The sequence below is a fragment of the Thrips palmi genome, unplaced genomic scaffold (genome assembly GCF_012932325.1).
Source record: "Thrips palmi isolate BJ-2018 unplaced genomic scaffold, TpBJ-2018v1 HiC_scaffold_6, whole genome shotgun sequence".
Lineage (NCBI taxonomy): Eukaryota > Metazoa > Arthropoda > Insecta > Thysanoptera > Thripidae > Thrips > Thrips palmi.
This window is the reverse complement of record NW_023144633.1, coordinates 4,471,734-4,491,588: the sequence shown is the minus strand read 5'-3', so window position 1 is coordinate 4,491,588 and position 19,855 is coordinate 4,471,734. Positions and strand designations below refer to the sequence as shown.

Here is a 19,855-nt window from a genome sequence, read left to right as displayed (position 1 = left end):
ATCGAAGTGTTTTTTGAACGCGTTTATTTATGCGGCTGCTTTGAACGACATTTTCAGGATAGTTGCAGCACAGTATCGTCATTTTACAACAAAAATAAACTGACTGTTTATTTTTTAGAAACTGTTCTTTCTTTCAAAATGGAGTCTTGTTGATATCAGAAATTATGGTGCCTCGAACCGGTCAAATTATTTTCCGAGTTTCCACGGGACCCACATACTAGATAATTTTTTTCCGGGAGCGCAGCACCGCGCCCAAGTCGGCAAGCAGTTAACGCCGGCGGAGTAGCGAGGTGCTTGAGACTGCCGTTTTGCACGTTACGGTTCCCTCTCGCCCGCGGCTGCTCTTGTTGTTGTTGTTACGGAGAACACGTGGGGCGTGTGAGCTTCCTCTTTATCTAGTGTTATGTCAGTGGCAGCCGAGTCGTTTTGCAGGGTCAAGCCACTGCAGAAGGTGCAGCAGACGCAAGGTGCAGCCGCCGAAGGTGCAGCAAGGCCCGCCGCGGCCTGGCTTTCCCTTCGGGTGTCGTCGTGTGGGGTCGCGTGTTTACATGCACTGAGTGATGCATAAACATTGCACAAGGGAGACCTTTTTTTTTCTTCGGCCGATGGGGTTTGCGCTCATACTCCCGTTTACGCTTCATCGCGGTGTCGCAGTGCGCCTTTCTTGAGTTTGGATAAAAAAATATTTCTTGAAAAAAAAAAATTCAAGAAACGTTAAATTTTTCTTGATCCAAGAAGTCGTTTTTTCGGGTGTTGAATCCAATGTAAACTCAGTTATAAAATTATTTTGGAGTTGCACTCATCTGTTAGTTGCGTCTGTGACCACCTTTGGCATCCACGATTTTCATCCACTCACGTATACCACCTCCTCGACGCTTTTCCCGTACTCATTTTTCGATATGTCTGAGGCTGGATTTAGTGTTAATTGGAATTGCGAAACTGAGCGATCGCGACGGCCGATTTCGCGGCGGTCCCGCGGCCGTTTGAAGGACCCATCAGGCGAAGCGTTTTTGAGGATGCTTTGCGGCGGGGCTGCCTCCCGCGGATTGGATAAATGTTTTGAGGTTTTTAATGCGGTTTGCGAGTCCTTTCACTGTCTGGGGGAAAACGGCGGCGCCGCGATATCTCACTCCAGAAGGAAGACACAATCTCGCAGGGCTCCAATAAAACGAAATGAAATAAAAAAGCAAACGACGACGCCGCGGAGCGCGAAGCGCGAGGTCCTCCCGAAAACTTTCTTTCGGACTCCGGTTCACGGACGGGTCAGCTCCTGCGCGCCGCGAGCGACGGATCTGTGTTGTTTATGTTCGAGTTTGGGTAATTAATAGCGCTTTTTAGGCGAGGCAATTCGGGGAGGATTTTCCCATCGGACCGTTGCCTCAGCGCCGAGAACGCCCAACGATGATTAGCAGAAACAGTGCGAGCTTTTTGTGCTTTGTTGGATCTGGTGACCTCAACGCAAGGTGGAGTGACTTATCCCTTTGCAGCCCAGAAAGGCGCTCAATTTGCAAGACAAAATATTTGTATACCTGAGTATTTAAACAGTACACAACTATAAAACCTAAACTGCAATGTTGTAAAAGAAATCACGATTTCCTGCGTGACAAATAACTTGCACCAGTGCCAAGATACAAGAGAGCGGTCGAATTTTAGCCAGAGAGGTAAACCTTTTCACTGTCAGTGGCGAGTGTGGTGACGCCGCGGGTTCGAATCTCGGTGGCGGCGCTTTTTTTTCTTTTTTTTTTCGCCTTGCGGTGTGTCACCGGCCGGACACACTCCGAGCCACCTCCAGTCGTGCGGACCGCCGGGCCGAAATGAAGCGGAAGCGAAAGGAAAGCGAATGAGTGAGAAGCGGAGAATGAATGCATGCGGAGAAAATGCAGCATGCATGCATAATGCGGTCAAGTGTGCGCGGCGACAGAAACGCCGTGTCGACAAACAATTTGGACATTACAAAAAAAAGTGCCTCGACAAGCACCTGTACGTGTGAACAGTTCGTGCCGAACTGGCGCACTTTGAAGAAACGAAAATCCTGTTCGGAATTTTACTAAGTAGAAACCGAAAGGCACCCAAGGCAGGGAAATTTGAAAGGGAAAAGAAAAAATTTGAACTCTACACCCCCTCCCCAGTCTTAATGGGGAGGCCTCCTGCTTTACTTCGGTGTTCGGGATGGGAACCGGTGCTATCAGGTACCTGGGGTTAATCCCGTCAGCGACCCAAGCGTTCGCCGGGGGACCCAGTAGGACCCCAAAGCTCAGGCAGCTGGGTGAGAGCACCCAGTACGAAGCTCTTTGAGGGGCGGGACGTAGAGTGAGACGACAGAGAGACAGAGAGAGACTCAGACAGAGAAGAGGTTTGGTGGGAGCTTTTTGTTTTCGTAGGGTTAGTTGTGTACCCCATGGTACCCCCACTGTCCGGCGCTCCCGTACCGAACATACAGCGTTTTAGGCCAGCTTCAAAGGACTTATCATCGCCTCCCCGACGAGTCAAGGAGGCACCACCCGCAACCACACACCGGATGGTCTGGATTGATGGATCAAATACGCCATCGCTCCAGTGCCGAGGCCAACCCGCCGAAGCGGATTGCTTTTTAGACACCCACAGCGGAGTGGCCAGGTGAATGTGACTCTGACCACTACGCTATCACGCTTGTACGTCTGGCAGCGTGTTGGACGACGGGTTTGAGTTGCACTGGGAGGAAGGCGGTCGAAAAATGTAATGTAATGATGGGATTCGATCCCCGGACCCCGCCATCGGGATCACACGACTTTACGCTCTCGGCCACCACGGCCCATGATGAGGGGATCGGCGTGAGGTGGGTTCTTGAAGCAACAGGACTCGACCGACCCGGTCAAAATTTCGCAAGAAGTTGGGAGTCGAACCGCCGACCCCAGCACTGAGAACCAACGCCTCTACTCCCTGGACCACCACGTCCCATGCTCGGAATGGGCTCACGTTTACGGGTTTGAACCGCACTGGGTGAGGCAGTAAAATTAAATGGAAATATTTGTTAGGAGTCGAACCTCCGGCATGTGGGCCTGTTGCACACGGCTCCGCTCTCATGGCCTCGAACCACCACCCTTAGGATAGTAAGTCGAAAAAACTTTCGTGACGCTGGTATTCGAACGCCGGCCTGCGGTAACTCGATCCCACGTCTCTAACCTCTCGGCTATCGCAGCAGTTGTGAAACGCGATCGATCATCTGCTTTCATTAACGTTCGTTGAATGAGATTTTTTTTTCGTGCTTTTATTTTTCAGACGCCTTGCCGGAACTCGCTGCTACTTTATCCGGCTGGGCTTTGATAGTCTAGCTAGCGTGGTCCGCTTGCGTGCAGTGGCGTGGCCGCGTGCAGTGTGCCCGCGTGCACCCATCGCGCTTCGCCTCGCGGCGTGCAGCGCGACGACGCGTCGCTTGATCGGCGTGTAACCCCGAGCGACGCGTGCTTCGCGTCTGCCGGCACGCGCGCCGCTTGATCCCCGGCAAAACACCTGATCCCCTCCCCCTCCCCCTTCCCGTGCCGCCCCCTCCTCGCCGTGGCCCCCACCAGGACGCCCCTCCGGGCCGCGCGGCCGGCGCTGCGCTGCGACGCCAGACGTCCTGCCGGCGTCTGAGGCGAAGCACCGTTCGTTCCCGCCGTCGCCGCCAAGCCGCGAAGCGCAGCCCAGCGAGCCGCGCCGCGCGAGCGAGCGCCCCGCGTGTACCCGCGAGTGTGTGTGTGTCGGTGTCAAGTGTGTGTGTGTGAGTGAGGCATGTCACGTGTGGTCTAGTGGTGGTGATCCCCGCGCGGGATCCGCGTGTGTCCAGGATGCCGTCGTACAAGATGAACTCCATCACTGGATTATCCGTGCTCAAGAAGCCCTTCTCCTGGAAGTTTGGATACCCGCGCTTCCAGAAGAAGGTGAAGGTCCACTTCCTGGAGGTGAGGCCCTGCGCTGTGACGAGACAGGCACGCGGTGCACACTGTGGGCCAGAAGACGCGTTTTGAGCTCCAGAGTCGCTAAACTGGACTCGAAGCGAACGTGTGACCGCACCAATGGATTCCTCGTTCGGAGAGCAATCCACTGGTGGGGTCACTCGTTCGGTTCGAGCCCCATTAAGCGACTCTGGGGCTCTGAACGCGTCCGGAATTTTGACCGCCCCCACCGGTCTTCTGGCCCACAGTGTTGCCGGCGAAAGTGTCGCGGGGGTGACGAGGTGAAGCCTCAACGCGGCGAGGCGGGGCAGGGCGGGGCGGGGCGGGCGTGCTTTTGCAAAAGCGTCGTCCAACACTTTGTCGGCGTCGCGACGCGCCGCCAGACCGCCACGCAAATTGGGATGAGGGAGGCTGTGAAAGTTGTTTGTTGTCGTCCGCTCGCTCGGCCACGTGTCCGTCGCGTGTCCGTCGCGTGTCCGTCGCACGCGCGGCAGGAAGAGGGTTGCTTCATTTGGCGACAGACAGACAGACAGACAGACAGACAGACAGACAGACAGACAGAAAAGAAGTTTCGTGGAGCTTGGACGCTTTGCGTGTGTGTGAGCTGGTGGGTGGGTCCGTGCGAAAGACGGACGCTGTCTTTTTCGCATGAATGGAGAATTCTTTTTTCTACGCTTGTGCCATGTCTTTTACAATACGTGCTTCTTCCGTAATTCGTCATCAAAAATCCCAAATTCGCGCACATTCACCACGTTAAAATTGCGCGAAAAGTCGCGGTGCGATCCCCGGCCGCCCCCCGTGCACGAGCTGTGGCGTGCGTGAGATTCTTATCGGATAGCGGAGGGCGGAGGGAAGCACAGCCTGCTTCATCTGCAGGGGGAACGAGACGAGGCATCACGATGCGCAGTGCACCGGGCCGCGCGGGGTTACCTGCGTCACTGTTGCATGAGAACGCCACGGACGCCCACAGTGGGCCAGAAGACCGCTGGATGCGGCAAAAACTCTTAGACGCGTTTTGAGCTCCAGAGTCGCTAAATGGGACTCGAACCGAACGTCTGACCCCACCAATGGATCGCTCTCCGAACGAGGAATCCATTAGTGGGGTCACACGTTCGGTTCGAGTCACGTTTAGCGACTCGGGAGCTCCAAACACAGAGTTTTTGCCGCCTCCGCCGGTCTTCCGGCCCACTGTGCGGCCTGGCGTCCTAGCGGGCGAGCGATATGGAGTCCAAACAAGGCTCTCCGCTCATAATTCATCATCTCGATTAGAAGGCGAGTGATTCTCACGGCTGTTTTTACCGACCCAGGCGGACACGACGGCACGAGTCGTTTTCCAGCCGTGGCACTGCTAGCCGCTTTTCGGCGAAATAATTAGAAAGTGAATAACAAGCCGCTATGCTCAATTCGCTTTTTTCTTCGAGTTGGAAGATGGCGAATTGTTTCCAGAGCTCTCGCTGCCGCGGCGCTGCCGGCTGTCACGCCGCGCTCCGTGCAACGCGCGCCCCTTTTGGTGCACCGGTTCGCATTTCCCGGCCGGTCGGGGGTTCGAATACCGGCGGGTCGGGTGTCGTTTCGCCTCGCCGTCTGCGAGGCGCCGCGATTTTCCTTCTGCGGAGGGCAGGCAGGGTGACGAAGCCGCTTTAAAAGTCGCTTTGTGACATTTTGTGCGCCACGCCACTGCGATGTGCTCCACTTTCCGGGCCTGTCTGTGTTCCCCCGCGCCGCCGCCAGGTGCCGCCTTTTGTCCACTCGGCGTTGCTTCTGCCCTGCGGCGAATTCGTATTTGTGTTGGCACCGCCAAACTCGCATTAGATAGACAAAAAAAGTTTGAAAATTTTATTGAACAGGAAGCTGGTTTTTCTTACGAACATTCATTCACCTACGTCGCAGCCCTGCAAATTCGTCCATAGAGCGGTCGAGAGTACCCAAAAATTCCGTGCGCGCGTTTTGTTTTTTTTACGTTGACTCTTCTGCGCTGGTCCGTTTGCACGTTGCACTGCCGGGCCGGTAGAGCACGCCTCGCTGCGGGGAAGTCCCGGGGAAGTCCCTAACGAAGCCTTCGGCGCGCTGTCGCGCGGTGGCCGCCGCGTCCCGCTGCGAGCCATCCCGAACGCACTGCCGCGGCACTGCCGGGATGTCCTTGAGGGGACACTAGTTCCATTACCATCTCCCGCTGCTGGCGCAACGCGTGCAATGCCCTACCACACGCACTCACACACACACGAGCGTGAGCGCACTCACACACTTGCGCATGCACGGGCCGGCCGGGGCGGGCGGACGGGGCCAGGTACGGGATTGCCGGCTGCTTGCCCCGGTTACCGAGGGAGCGGCCACAGAACTGCACTCGGGCCTCCGGCCGGGCGCCCGATAGGCTACTCCTTCCCGCTTTGCGAACCTTGGGTGTTCTGCCTCCCATGGTGGTCAAAGAAGGCGATCTGGTGCAGCCGCAGCTAAATTTTTCGCCGACATTTTTGTTTTCCCAAAATTACCGTGAACAAGAACAAGGCAAATGTTTGTGTTTCCTGCCTTTTTCGGCAAATGAGGCAGTACACACCTTGAAGATTGCAGTTGAGACGGTCGCTTCCTCGGCGAGCGTCTGTCCGACTGCCCAAACGGGCGCTAAGGTCCGGTCAGGTCCGAGGCCCGCGGGCCTGCAAGGGCCCTGCAAGGATGCGCAAGGTTAGCGGTCACTGCGCGCTGCGTTGCGCGGTCCGCCCGTCTCGCCCTGTTACGCTGGAGCAACAAGTGCACGCCGCGCTCCAACGCCTCCAGCCGAGCCTCCAGCCGCGCTCGCATCATTATTATGGAGTCCGTACCGCCTTTTGTTTTTGTTTTGTCGTCGCTCGGCCTCGAATAATGGTCGCACCAAGCACACACACACACACGCACGCACGCACTGCTGGACGATTCCAGTTTAACTCTCACTGGAGCGCCATTAAGACATATATAGTGTCCCGCGCGCCACGAGTCAATGAGCGACCTGGTTGTCTCTCAACGGGTCCAGCTTTCCCGCCGGCACCGCTCAGCACGTGGTCCGACTAGGTAGCGCCGGCAGCGGCTGGAAAACCTTGTCTCGGAGAGAGAGAGAGAGAGAGAGAGAGAGAGAGAGAGAGAGAGAGAGAGAGAGAGAGAGAGAGAGAGAGAGACCAGCGGGAGATCCGGCCCTCTTCCTTGGCAGATAGGACTGCACACGGTCATCTGGTTTGCGCTTCCTCCCTCAAGGTCCACATGCTTGTGCGCTTCGGATTCGGACTCGCCGCTTTGGTGAACTCAGAGTTCGTGGTTCGCTCCGCCTCCTCGGCTTGGCGCAGAGACCTTCACTTATGACGCGTTTTGGGATTGGCTCCGAGATCTGCTGGTTCCACGCTTCTCAACGTTGCTGCGCGTGTTTAAAAACTCGAGAAATGTAAGCTTGTTATAGGAGTCATGGTCGCTAGCTAAAAGAGCAGACACTGACAAAAACATGGCCGTGATTTTTGACTGGGTCCTCGGTCGGAGCCCCGATCCTGGCACACTTCATGACGTGTATTGCTTTTCGAAGCATTCTAGGTCAGACGTGTCTTTTTTTTCCAACTTGAAAGTGCGGCTCGGCACTGCTGCTATACTTCTATTATTTACCTTGTAATTTGCTGCTCAACCGGACGATTACGCGTTTCACACACACACACACACACACACACACACACGTGGAAGAAGACTTTGTGGTTGCGGAGCAAGCTAGCCTCCCATTGCTCTAATTAAATTCTAGCGCTCCATATAAAAAATACCCTCACACACACACACACACACGACGCGACTTATCCTTGAGAGAAAGCCAGGCAAGGCCGTGTGGTCGCGGCTTGTATCAATTTGGCAGGATAAACGAGGAGGAACAGCGAAGCCGCAAGGAGCGTTGGAAAAAAATAAGGGCCGTACCTTTTTTTCTACACTTGAAAAAAAAGCCTTATGTTTGGTTTTTAACGAAGCACGCGCGGCCTGAGAGACATGTACCCAGGAACACCTTGGCCTTACAATAAGGGGCCCAGCGGGAGGGGCGGACGCACGAAGGAGGCAGGTCGCGGAAGTGAAGCGAATTGCTCCAGAACTTGAAAGGAAACACCTCTCGCGGTGAGAAAACGTCGTGGAACAGAAGTCATTGAAGCGGCTGTTACCGACTTCATGACCCGCGGCGCCCCGCGTGCACCTGTTGTGGACCCCGCGGTGCACGGGAAGGACGTCCTGGCGAGAGGCACCGACGACGTTTCACCAGTGTCGCCGTCACTAGACCCTCGAACCGTCCGTCCAGTGGGTAGGGGGTCGTCAAGGGGGCGCTATGAAGCAAAACCGGGAAGCATGAAGACTGCGTGTGGCCACCACGGCCCAGAAAGCACGGCGACAGTGACCTAGCCCCGCCAGGCCGCCGCACCGTGCCATTACCGTGGCCGTGGCGTCGGAACGTTGCGCGCTGCGCGCCGCGGAGGTGGCGAAGAAGCGCACCAAGCCTCTGTTCCGGGGTCGGACACACACGCGCACACGCACACACACACGCCTGGGTGGCGCCCTTAATTTCAAAACGTCTGGCTTCGTCGAGTGAAAAAAAAATATCCGCACCCAAAAAACAGTCGGTCTCTTGAACCAGGATTGCTAACTCGGTCCAAGTGAAGTTTCTTGAAACACCACTTTGTCCGGACCAAACGAATCATCTGTCCATAAAGCGAGAAAACAGCCTCTTTGGATGGGGATTTGAACCCGCGTCCCCGTTTACACGGTCTGGGGGATGGGCCGGCCGGCACGTAACGCCGATTGCATGCAAATGGAAAGTGAGGGATACGTCGATATCGTGGAACTGCAGACTAATTGCGCCGGGTACGGTACGGCACGGTAGGCCACGCGCTTCCCATAACGCCCGGCGTGGGCGCGGCACGGCACTGGAAGTCGTGGAGCCGGGGATTGCTCAGCCACGCTCAGCGAGCTTCCGCGTCACCCCTCGCTGCCACGCCAAGCATCGTTCTCCACAGTGGGCCAGAAGACCGGTAGGCGGCCAAAACTCCAAACGCGTTTGGAGCTCCAGAGTCGCCAAACGGGACTTGAATCAAGCGTGTGACCCCACCAATGGATTCCTCGTTCGGAGAGCAATCCATTGGTGGGGTCACACGAGATCGAATAGCTCAAAATGATTCGTGTCATGGAGAAATTTTGCCGCGTACAACACTCACGCCTGATGCACTGTAGCACAGCTCGAATTTCACTGTAAGACAGCGCAGACGCCGTGCTGTGGCTGCATCAGCGGGGCCAGCGGGCCTGCTCGCAGACTTGCCCAGCCCGCGGACCACCCCGGGGAGACGGCTGGCCGGCAGGTCCCCGTTACGTGATTGGTGCACGGCCGCTCCAATTAGTCGGGCCGAGTGCATTCGCATGGATTGGTCGTCGGCCGGCGTGACAGATCTGGCGCAGCGATTCGCCACAAAGGCGGTGCCTTGCAGCGCCACGGCCAGGAAGCGGACGCCGCCAGGCGCCTCCCGCCGGTGGGTGGGCCCAAATGTTTTGATTGATTAATGCAAATTAAACCAGGACGGGCGGGTCAGCGGCCCCGGTGCGCTACCGTCCGGAGAGAGGCACTTCTATCGCCGAGAGGTGGAAAGAAGGGAGGGAGTCCAGAAGGCGGGAGGAGGGGAACATTGCCAGGGACAGCGCTGCGTGCCGCATCGCTCGCATTGTCTCATGAGGCGTATACAAATCGGCGACCGGCGTCGACCGTTCTCTAGCGGCGATCCCCCGTCCGGCTGGAGGCTCGCTGGAGCCAAGCTGGAGCTCGCTGGAGTCCGGGGCACTGTCCGCTCCAGCTGCAGCCAGCCGCACGGGGCCAGGTTTGGCGCGCTTTTAGCGGCCGCCTTCTTTTTTTGTCTCCCTCGAAAGTCAATTGCTTGATGACGACGAAATGCGACAACGCTCTTCGGAGTTCTTTTCGTTTTCCTCCGCTCTTTTTGGTTGGTTCCGGTCCGACCGGAAACCCGTCGCATAGCAGGCCGCGCGCCGGGGCGCCGGCGGCTGACTCCGAAACTTCTTTTTCAATTTGGACCGGACCGCGAGAAGTGCTGTGTTTGCTGCGGCGCGGCGCGGAATTTAATAACAGAGAGAGTCCACTGCTATTATCTCACTCCATTGTGCTGACCATCCTCGGGGACGGGGTGCTTGGACGCGCGCGCATTTGCATGGCTCGCCTGCATGCTTGCCAATGCAAATGTTGATTCGGTTCGTAGTTGGCGCCGTCGCCGCCTGCACCGCGGGGGCGCTGCGGGCGCTGCGGACGCCAGCCCTTACTTAATGTCTGCATTGCTGGGCGTTCTTCGCGGCGCCTCGGCCCGCGGGCGCGGCGTTTTGCGCGCCGGCCGGCCTCGGGGCGGGGCGGGGCGGCGTGGGACGCCATTGTAGCCGTTGTTTTCCACGGCCGGACATTGTCGAGGGGACGAAACTCTTTTAGAGAAAGTGCCGCGATGCGTCCCCGCCCTCATCAAGAGTAAAATGATGAAGGGGGAAATTGGCAGGGCCTAGCAAGGCCGGGAGGACCGCCAGGGCGGGAGAGATTTTTTCGGGCAGGGAAACAAAGGGCCTGGAAAAGAGCGTGGACCTTGCCTCCTCGCCGCCGCTGGACACTGGTCTTCCCCGGCCGCCTTGGACCGCCCACGCGTAATAAGATCACGCTTGCTGCTTGCTACCGTTTCCTTTTGCCCAAGCAACACCACGGGGAGTCACCGAAAGCACACTCGAAACGAAAGGTAAATTCCCGATGTTGAGAGTAAAATTAAACAATTTTTATGCGTTGACTATTTATTTGAGTCACAGTTAAAGCTGTTCCACAGCTCCAGGAAAACCTTGGTTAGCCACAAAACTAAACCAGCTCAATGAAAAAAAAAACCATTTTTTTTCTCAGAAACTATTTGAGTAAAATTCACCAAAATACATTTATTAAGATTGATTTCTCGATAAAGGCTAATTACTCTTGATCAAGTTGTCCGTCGGTGAAGGATGACGCCCGTGGCCTTATGGACTCGGGGCTCGGCGCGTCGCCAAAGCAGTGGCGTGGCACGTACGGTGGCCCCGCCCTCCACTTTCACACGGCCTGAGGCCCCCAAGCGTCCCCGCGGGTCGAAGGTCAGAGCGGTGTGCCGCTTCCTGGCCGCCCCACTGTATGTATGGCCGTGTGGGTGTGCTCGGGTGCGAATAGGAGCATCTTCAGCGCCCCGCCCCACCCCGCCCCACCCCGCCACGCCACGCCACGCCCCGCGAGGCTCCCTGGCGAGTGATCCGAAGTCGGCAGGCGAGTCCAGGTAACCGCGCCCTTGAGGGGGGGGCCCTGAAATACTAAACGTCATTTCCCGGTACACAACCGCGCACCGAGCGCGCGAACGAAACCGTGGATTAAGCAAAACGGGCGGCGGTCCCATTATTTACACTTTTAAGGCAATCGCCCCCTTGTTTACATTGCAGAACGCAAAGTTGAACGCATGCTTAACGTTGGAAGAACAAAATTTAAATATAAAGAGTTTGCGGTTGCGGCCCCGGATGGCTTGTGACGGGGAAATACGCCGAGGCAACCGTTAACCGCGCCCGCGCGCGGGGTGGCGATATGCTGGTCTTTTCTGCCCGGGGCCCGCCGGTGAGCGGTCCCCTTGTCCCCCGGATGCCCCGGAGGGGTGAGCGGTTTCAATTCACGGCTCCTCAGATGAGCGGGTCTGTCCAGGAGTCAGCATTATGAGCGTTTGTAGATAGGAGGTACCGCCTGGTCAGTGAACCGGAAGTGGCGGGCAGGCGCTAAGGTAACCGCGCCGCTTAGAGGGCGGGGCGGCCACTCAATATTTTTACTACAACGTCATAATTCCCGGGACGCGAACCGCGCACCGACCGCGCCGAAAAGTGGATTGAAAGCGAAAAGCGGCGCCCCGACTGTCGAGTGCCTCATTACCCTGCTTGGCACACTGTAAGGCAATCGCCACCTTGTTGTACAGTGGTGCACCGCGGGAACTGCAGGGAGATTCAGGGAACGCATGCTTCCAAAGTTGGGAAGATTGACAAAATTGAAAATAAGGAGATTGGTTCGGTTTGTCGGCAGGGTGGCTTGTGACGTGTGAACCCGCCGAGGCAGACCGTTGGCCGGGCCCGCTGCGCTGGCGTGGCGTGGCTTGGCGTGGCGTGGCTGGCATTGTGTGCCGCGATGCGCCTCAGCCGTTTGCTGCATTCTCGCGGAAATGCAACCCGTTGCCCACTCCCACACTGGGATGCACCGGGAGGGATGCACCCGGCGGCTTGGCAGTGCGCTGGCAGCGACACCTGGTTGTGTAGTCCGTGCCGGTGGGCGCTGACAGTGCTGACGGCGCCAGGGAGAGGTGTCCGTCGTCGGCTGTCTTCGTCGTGAGGACGGGGAACAATCGCTCGGCACACTGGGAGTGTACTCATGCACACTCCTCTGGATGGGTACTGATGACACTCCCAGGTGGGTTGTACTCATTTGAGAAGACTCTCCTGAGAGTCTACTCGGAAGTACACGCCTGAAGAGGTGTGCGGAGTACAGTGTTGAATTTTCTGAGTGTTTGTTGTTGTTTTTAGTGAAAAAAAGACCGATTTTTTAAAATTTTCTTTTTTTGGCGGAAATTGCTGCTGTGATCTAAAAGAACCCGCACTCTCCCTGGCGTCGCGATCCGCAACTGAAAGCGAATCTGAAAGTGGCGGCGAACGGGCCGATCAAACACAGATTGCGATCGGCATGGCGAGGTTAGCGATAGCCTCACTGCCGGGCCGCGCGCGTTATCTCAGCCTAGCCTCGCGCCTCGCTGACTTTCCTCGCCCTCGGGGTGCTCGGTTTCGTCTGAATATTTTTTTTCCATTTTTTAGGGGTTCCCAAGAACCCCTATTGTCCGAGGTCCGTGGATTCTTCCCCCCCCCCCTCTCCGATTTTCAAATAAACAACTCTAAACTATTTCAACCATGAAAAAAAACGAAAATTCCAATTTTTTTCGAAAATTCATCGTGGAAATTTTCCGTAAACGCGAAAAACATAAATTTGCAACAATAGAAAACGAGAACCGTTAATGATATGAAAAAATGGTTCAAATAAAAAATGTGCCACTCCTCAAAACTAAACCTCCTGGCTCATCAAAGTAACAAGAAATCGTATATGTTCTGAGCAAATGGTCAAAACATGAAAAAAAATCTCCATGGCAACGCCATGGTCCCATCGTACCACCCGTCAAAATTTAAAGTCGCCCATTAAAAAAAAATCTAAACGCCGTGAAATTTGAAAATGCTAATGCTAACACATTGCACGGTGTCTCAACGTTGGAACATATTTAAAGTGTGTCACTACTAAAAAGTGCGTAGCAGAAACGACGCATCAAATTAATTTTCGTGGGTTGGCACCAATATGCTTGCCGTCTGCGCCCTTTCGAAAATCGCGAGGCTGAAAGAACGAACAGGCGCCCATTGAAACTGCCCCTCCATTGTTGCTGAGGTTGGATTGTTTGGCATGCTCTCAAAGGCTGCGGTTGTCTTATCATGTTTTCCTCGATTTTCAACCACTTATGGAAACGGGAACACCGTGCAATGCGATTAGCATTGGAATTTTTTTTACTGTTGTTATATTTTTTAGAAACGCCTAAGAGAGCCGTAACAGCGCTGCGCGTGCGATTATCCGGTCGGCTCTGCTGTAACAAGGGTCAGCCTGTTTGTATTACTGGCCGGCCGACCGTGTCACTAAGCACTGCGCAGCACCGCGCAGCACCGCGCTGCCCTGCGGCCAGAGCGCTCAATTTTCCTCGCCTGGAGGGACGGACCGCCTGCGGTGGGTCAAGTGGGCTGGAGCCTCCAGCGGGCTGCGGGGAGTGCCAACTGGAGAAAAGAAAACGATCCAACTTCGAGTGTCCGTGTAACGGCAGGGACGATCCTGGACGCTCCGAGCGTTATGAATAAGGGAGCCTCAGTCTCTTACACGTGTCCCGTCTCCTTGAACCAAAATGGGGTCACGTGGATAGCAGAAAAGCAAATAGGCCAGGATGCTTGCGCGAGCGCGCACTCACGACGTGGAAAGCTGTAGCGCTTTTTTTTTTGTTCCGCACAATCCCTCATACTTGCCGCACGCGCGAGTCGATGATTCAGATTTCCGATTTCTTTGTACGCGACCGTGAAGAGAATGAGGCAGTGGGAGTGGGAGGGCCGTGGGAGGGAGAGAGGGGGTGCTGCGAGTGAAGCAGAGAGAGAGAAGAAAAAACGTGAAATGAAGGACGAGGAAAGGTAGCGACGCCCGCCTGACCCCGCCTGGAGTGACTCCAGGAGTGACTCCAGGAGTCCAGGCCCTGGACAGAATGCCAATCCCGTGGACCGAGAAAGCGGAGCCTTGCGCACGCCGCCTGCCTCGCCTCGCCCGCGGACTCGTCCTCTGTCTCTCTCGCACTTGTACGGGACGCCCCGCGAGTGCGAAAGAGACAGACTCTCGAAGTCAGACTGCCGCCTCGCCCGCCTCGCTCGCTGGAGTGGTATGGATTCGACCCGCGAACAGTCGCGCGGCGAGGGGAGGGGGGGGGGAGGTACGCGATGAATCCATAGATCCTCTCGGTGGCTAGGCGGCCGTAAAAGCGACCGGGAATCGTGTCTCGCCTGTCCAAACGGGGCGAACAGCGAACACAGCCGCGGGGGCTGGCCGTGCCTGGTCGAGCCTCGCCATGCCGGGCAGTGCCATCATCCGGTGCCTCTTTTTTCTTCTCCAGAGAGGTGTGTACTCTCTAAACTACTGAAGCTGGAGGCGTGTTCGCTCGCTGGTTCACTGGAAAGGAAACGGCTGTGAGGCGAAATGCAGTTGGGTGTGTCCGCCAGAAATCGACGACTTGTGTCGCGAAACATCACGGAAAACGCACAGGTCATTGTCGGAAGCGGTAGCCGGGCGCTCTGCAACGCTAACCCCTCCAAACCCCCCAGTGCAAGGGAGGGGGAGGGGAGGGGGGCTGCGTTGTAACCGCCCAAACCATCACACTGCCTGACAGCCCCGCGCGCGGTGAGCCGCACACTTTTCGGCGGCTGGCTGCCTCTGATGGTGACATATGGCGGCACTTGTGCAAGCGGACGTCGCGGCGGGAACCGGTCCCAATGAACCGATTACCGGCACACTGCTGGGCACTGTGGGCACACTGTAGCAGCGCGCGGCCCGAGAAAGCGATCCACTGCAAGGCGAGGGTGTCGGACGGACGTGTAGTCCACGGATAATTGCAGCCCTAGACTCGGTGTGTGTGCGCGCGCGTGTCTGTGTGTTATGTGTGGAGCGACGTGACCGCCAAAACGGAACCGTGAGACAATTCGTCGCGCGGACGTAACAGTGGAGGTGGCGGCGTGTGTGTAGCCCCCTGCCTGTTCGACAGGTGGCGATTCCGATCCGAACCAACAACACCGCCACGCCGCCCGGAACCAGAACTCTCGCCTGAATACCGCTCCCGAACTCTGCTTGCTTAAGAACGATCGCTTGTGTGGAGTGAAATTTTACTGCTGCTGGTGTGGATCGATAGCAAGCAAGAATGAATGAACGACTGAATGAATGAATGAGTGAGTGACACGCCATCCGCGAGCACCTACGGAGTGTGGATTGACGCGTTGGTTTGCAAACAAGTGGCCTGCAAGCATTATACATCTCACTACACTCACGCACAGACATCAAGCCTTGCCCAGTGTGTTATCTTGATGACAGGCAACGTGTGTGCGTGCGAGCGTATGTCCCATGTCCGAAGAGGGGGAGGATTGTTCGTTTGCATTGAATGAGGGAAAGACTCGGCGGAGAAAGGAAAGATGACGCGTCGGCGTTATTGAATCTGCATTATTACCGCAAAGGGTCGACGTAAGAATTCAGCGGAACGCACTACAGTGAAAAAACGAAGAATAAAAGAAAAAAAACGAATTTTCAAGCTTATTTTGAGTAAGGTGTTTTTCCACGTAAGTCCACCGCGTTCCAATAATTTTTTTTTACGGCATCGTATCGCGCATGTGTTTAAGCCATTCCGGCCACGCAGCCGCTGCTGACCCCGCAGTGACCACAACACGCCGGGGGCCCAAGTCCTGACCCGCGCGGCCGCCGTGTACACACACACACACACACACGCTGACAGGTGCGATCCGACTAACTCGAGCTGCGCGGCCAGGCAGTTGCGGCGGTCCTGGCGGCCCGACCGCAGCAGGTTGGCTTGGTGATTTCGATCCGATCATGATCCGGCCGGGGGGCACTCGGCAGGGCAAGGCGGGGCGTGGCGGGGCGTGGCGGGGCGTGGCTCGGTGGATCAAAACGGGGCGGTTTGCGACGGCCGCGGTCCTGGGGGCCTCCCGCCTTGCCGCCGCCCCGGACGGCCAGCCCGCCAGGCCCCCGGCGACCGAGCCGGCAGCTTTCTCTGATCGAGCCGCGCCGGGCTGAGCCGGGCGGGGCCCGCCGCTGCTTATTGATGTTCCCCGCGACGCCACTGGTTTTTTGTCGTTGTTTCTTTTCGCCCAGCGTAATCAGTCTCGGCCCTTTTCGTCTTCCACATTATTGCATTAAGAATGCCGGGGTAATTCCAGGGCAAGGCGTCAACTTTATTTTAAGAAAACTGAATTTTCAGTGAATTTCCAGTGCATTTCGCTTAGTTGGTGAACGTACATTTCGTTGACAGTCGACTTCCTGGAGTTGTTTTTTTTTAGTGTCTCTCCTTCTTCCTCTTGGCATCCGGCGTCCCGGTGGATGACGCACCGCGTCCAGGACGTGTGACACATGACCTGCGATAACGCTCTGCGAAGCAGGAACACCCGGAGGGAGCGCCGACTGTGACTAAGACAAGGCGGAGCGCGCGGGAAACGTACAGTCGCGCGATACGGATTTATTCGGAATTACTGAAGCCGTTCGGGAGAAATATACACAAAGTAAATGGCGAAATAATGATTGAAAATGAGCGCGAGCTTGCGTCATGCCTGTACGTGTCTTTTGTTGTGGCGACCGGGCAATGGGTGGTTGGGTCGGCGAGGCCCCTTGACGGACGAGCGGACAGACGGACAGGCAGACAGGCCGCGGTGGTGATTGGCCGTAATTAGGCCGTTGGTAATGTGACAGATTGCCGCCCTAACGAGATGCACTTTGCTGCGATTGGTCGACTAGCGCCGCGTGTCGCGTGGAGACTTCAACGCATGCACGGCGCGGAGACCTGGACGCACGTCGCACGCGGGAACGAGGAAGAGGGGCCTTACCGGCACCGATGCCCGACAGCAAAAAAAGAAGAAAGACCCCCGGGAAATGGTTCAAAGTTGACCCGGAGCCATTGAGACACTTGCTGATCCAGTTGAGGCAGTTGCTGACCCGTCGGCGCTGGAATCCCACTGGGCGGCGCGCAGTGGGTCGAAGTCCTGCTTCCTTCCGCTTGCAGCGCTGGCGGCATTGTCCCGGGTGCCGCCGGCAATGTCGTCATGTCGACCAAACGACCCATTAATGTTTTGCAGCGTTATCCACGATGCTTCCACGCCGTGCAGCCGACGTGGCCCTGTTTTCAGCAGACTGGGTTCGGAAATCTTGGAAAGCCTACTACTGAAGAAGCCCTTAGAGAGCGACGTAACCAGTCATAAGTACATTCAGTTCGTTTTACTAAAAAAAATTATCGTACATGTCTAGATTTTTTGTTTTGTTTTTGAGGTTGCAGGTTGTGGCCGTGACTGAGGCTCCAGCTAGAGTGTTTGCTCGGTTATGTTTGTTCAGATAGTGCTTCCGCCGCGGTGCTCTGCGCCGCTCCACTCAGTACAATGGCCGCCTAATGTGGACCGCGGGGCAGCACGGAAAGTGAAGTGCGCCAGTAATGAACAATTTAATCGTTGCGTGGACCTTTACGAGCCGCGCGCGAATCACAACAACGTGTGAATGTGCATGTTGGTTCATCCCCCTTGCGTCACGGTTCCGGCTACTTCTCGGCCGAGAAGAAGAAAAAACGGAGAAAAAGAGGAAGAAAATGAGTCGATCTGGTGCGCGTCGCTGTCGTGACTTCTTTGGACCGGCCGGCCGGCAGATTAAAGGCATTTGCGGGAGCTGCATTTCCGAGGTTTCCGGCGAGGCCGAATCCGTCACTTTCACGCCGAACGGTTTCGACCCGGTTCCGGCGAGTGCGGCGGAGTGCGCTCCGATGATGGGCGATGATTCATCGGGTGCACCGGATGACAGATGGGCCAGGGTCACGAGGTGCCCGAACGCCCGAATCGGCCATTTTCATCCCGACCTCGGGGAAAGTCGGCGATGGCCCGCGTTCGATCCCAGGTCGGGGCGGACTGCACTCGCTCTGTTTTCGTTGGCTGGGAAAGGGTTCCGGTGACGCAAGGTGGACCGGTTCGGCAGCGGCGCGTGGTTTGTTTGGGTCCGCGGCGCAGCGGAGCACAAGGAAGGCAGGCCCTGCTAGCCCGCCACAGCAAACTGAATAGCTTTGTGCCTCACATATGCTCCGAGTACCTCGTATCAGGTTTTACCCTGGCACGAATTCAATAGTACCTCTGTAGTAATGCATGCGCCAGCCCTGAACGCTTCCGACACATTTCTATCCGGCGTCAAAAACTGGAGCCAGCTTCCCTGTCGGCCGTCCACGCTGCTTTCGCCTATCAGGGCCGCGTCTTTTGGAACTGGACCGGGCGATCGGCAGTCGCATTGTCTCCAGCCCGGCGTGGGAGGCTGGGCTGGGCAGGGCGCTGATTGGCGGTCCGGCCGCGTACTTACGATCCCCGTTGTGACGAGGCTGCTGATTTGCGGCGTTGTGCAATGCTGCCGCGGGGCGAGGCGGTGCGACCGGCTTGCCTGAAAGCGAATACGCGGAGTCACCGGAGGGTCATGCCACTGCGCGACGCGGCTGCAGGTGCCGCAGGTGCAGCAGGTGCAGCCTCTTCCGGCCTGTAAATCAATCCCAGTCATTAGGCATAAAGGTCGCCGACGTGTGAGTGACGAAAATGCCAGGCTGGGCCGTAAGGCGGCCAAGGACGCGCTGGGCCGCCGGGCCATTGTAGCAGACAATGCGACGGCCCCGCCTAGGAGTACCTCTCCGCCGCGCATCCCCCATGTCCTGGGTGGATTACCCGTTTCGACAGAGCAGCGACACACCTAGAGCCACTCCACCACGGGTCCTGCGGCTTGTTTTTGTCCAAAGAAAATGGGTGGGACTGAAAAAGGCAAGGTGAACGTGATTTTAAAAAATCCTTATAAAATGGCCGGCTAGCTCGCCTGCGGGCCATTTGCGTCCATCGGACTGACCTGGTTTTAATCGAGAAATAAAGGAAGGATTTTTAAAGATGAAAATGACAAGTTTTTGCCATCCAACAACGTGTCAAGTAATTGCACTCGAAAGCATTTCACCCCATTCCACGCTGCATGTTTTTTTTCTTTGCGCCACCGCCTCGCCTTTCTTCGGCTGAGCCGCTAATGTAAGAGGTGTGGAGTTGTGACGAGGCAGTCGTTGTGAGCAAAAGTGCGAGAGCTGTGGCCTGTGGCGCCGCGTAAGTGGCCTGGAACGGCGTTGTCGTCGTGGAGGGGGTGCATCGGACGCACTGTAGTCCGGTGACCAGGTCAAGCTCATTCAGTGGCGCTGTGATGCAAGGCGCTTGAGCGGCGCACAAGGGGGCTTTCAATGCCCCGCATGATCATCGCCAGCGATTTATGTTTGCCTTTCAAGTATTTGCCTTTGCGACCAGAATGTACGCACACTCCCCTTCTACCACCGCACTTCTTTATCAGTTTTTAAATTGCACTCTTCCTCCGACGGCATCTAGCTAACGATCGTGAGACTCGGTGCAACTTGTTATCGTTGCAATGAGATTAAAAATTCTACGTGGAATAAAACAGCAACACACTTTAGTTTGCGAACCCTTATTCATGCACCCTGAAAAATATTACTTTTTCAACCGACCAAACAAGTCTTTCACTGTAGCGAGCTTGGAACGCACTT

General features: G+C 56.4%; 1 protein-coding gene across 2 annotated transcripts in view; it reads left to right on the top strand.

The window, feature by feature from the left end:
- Positions 1-3,739: 3,739 nt before the first annotated feature.
- Positions 3,740-19,855, top strand: part of LOC117652060 — a 74,928-nt gene continuing 58,812 nt past the window's right edge. Inside the window, exon 1 of one of the 2 annotated variants that reach the window (XM_034396697.1) lies at positions 3,740-3,920. In XM_034396697.1, the coding sequence (XP_034252588.1) occupies positions 3,807-3,920 (114 nt within the window). In that variant the 5' untranslated portion in view covers positions 3,740-3,806. The remainder of the gene's footprint in view (positions 3,921-19,855) is intronic. The other variant, XM_034396696.1, reaches the window with a different exon arrangement.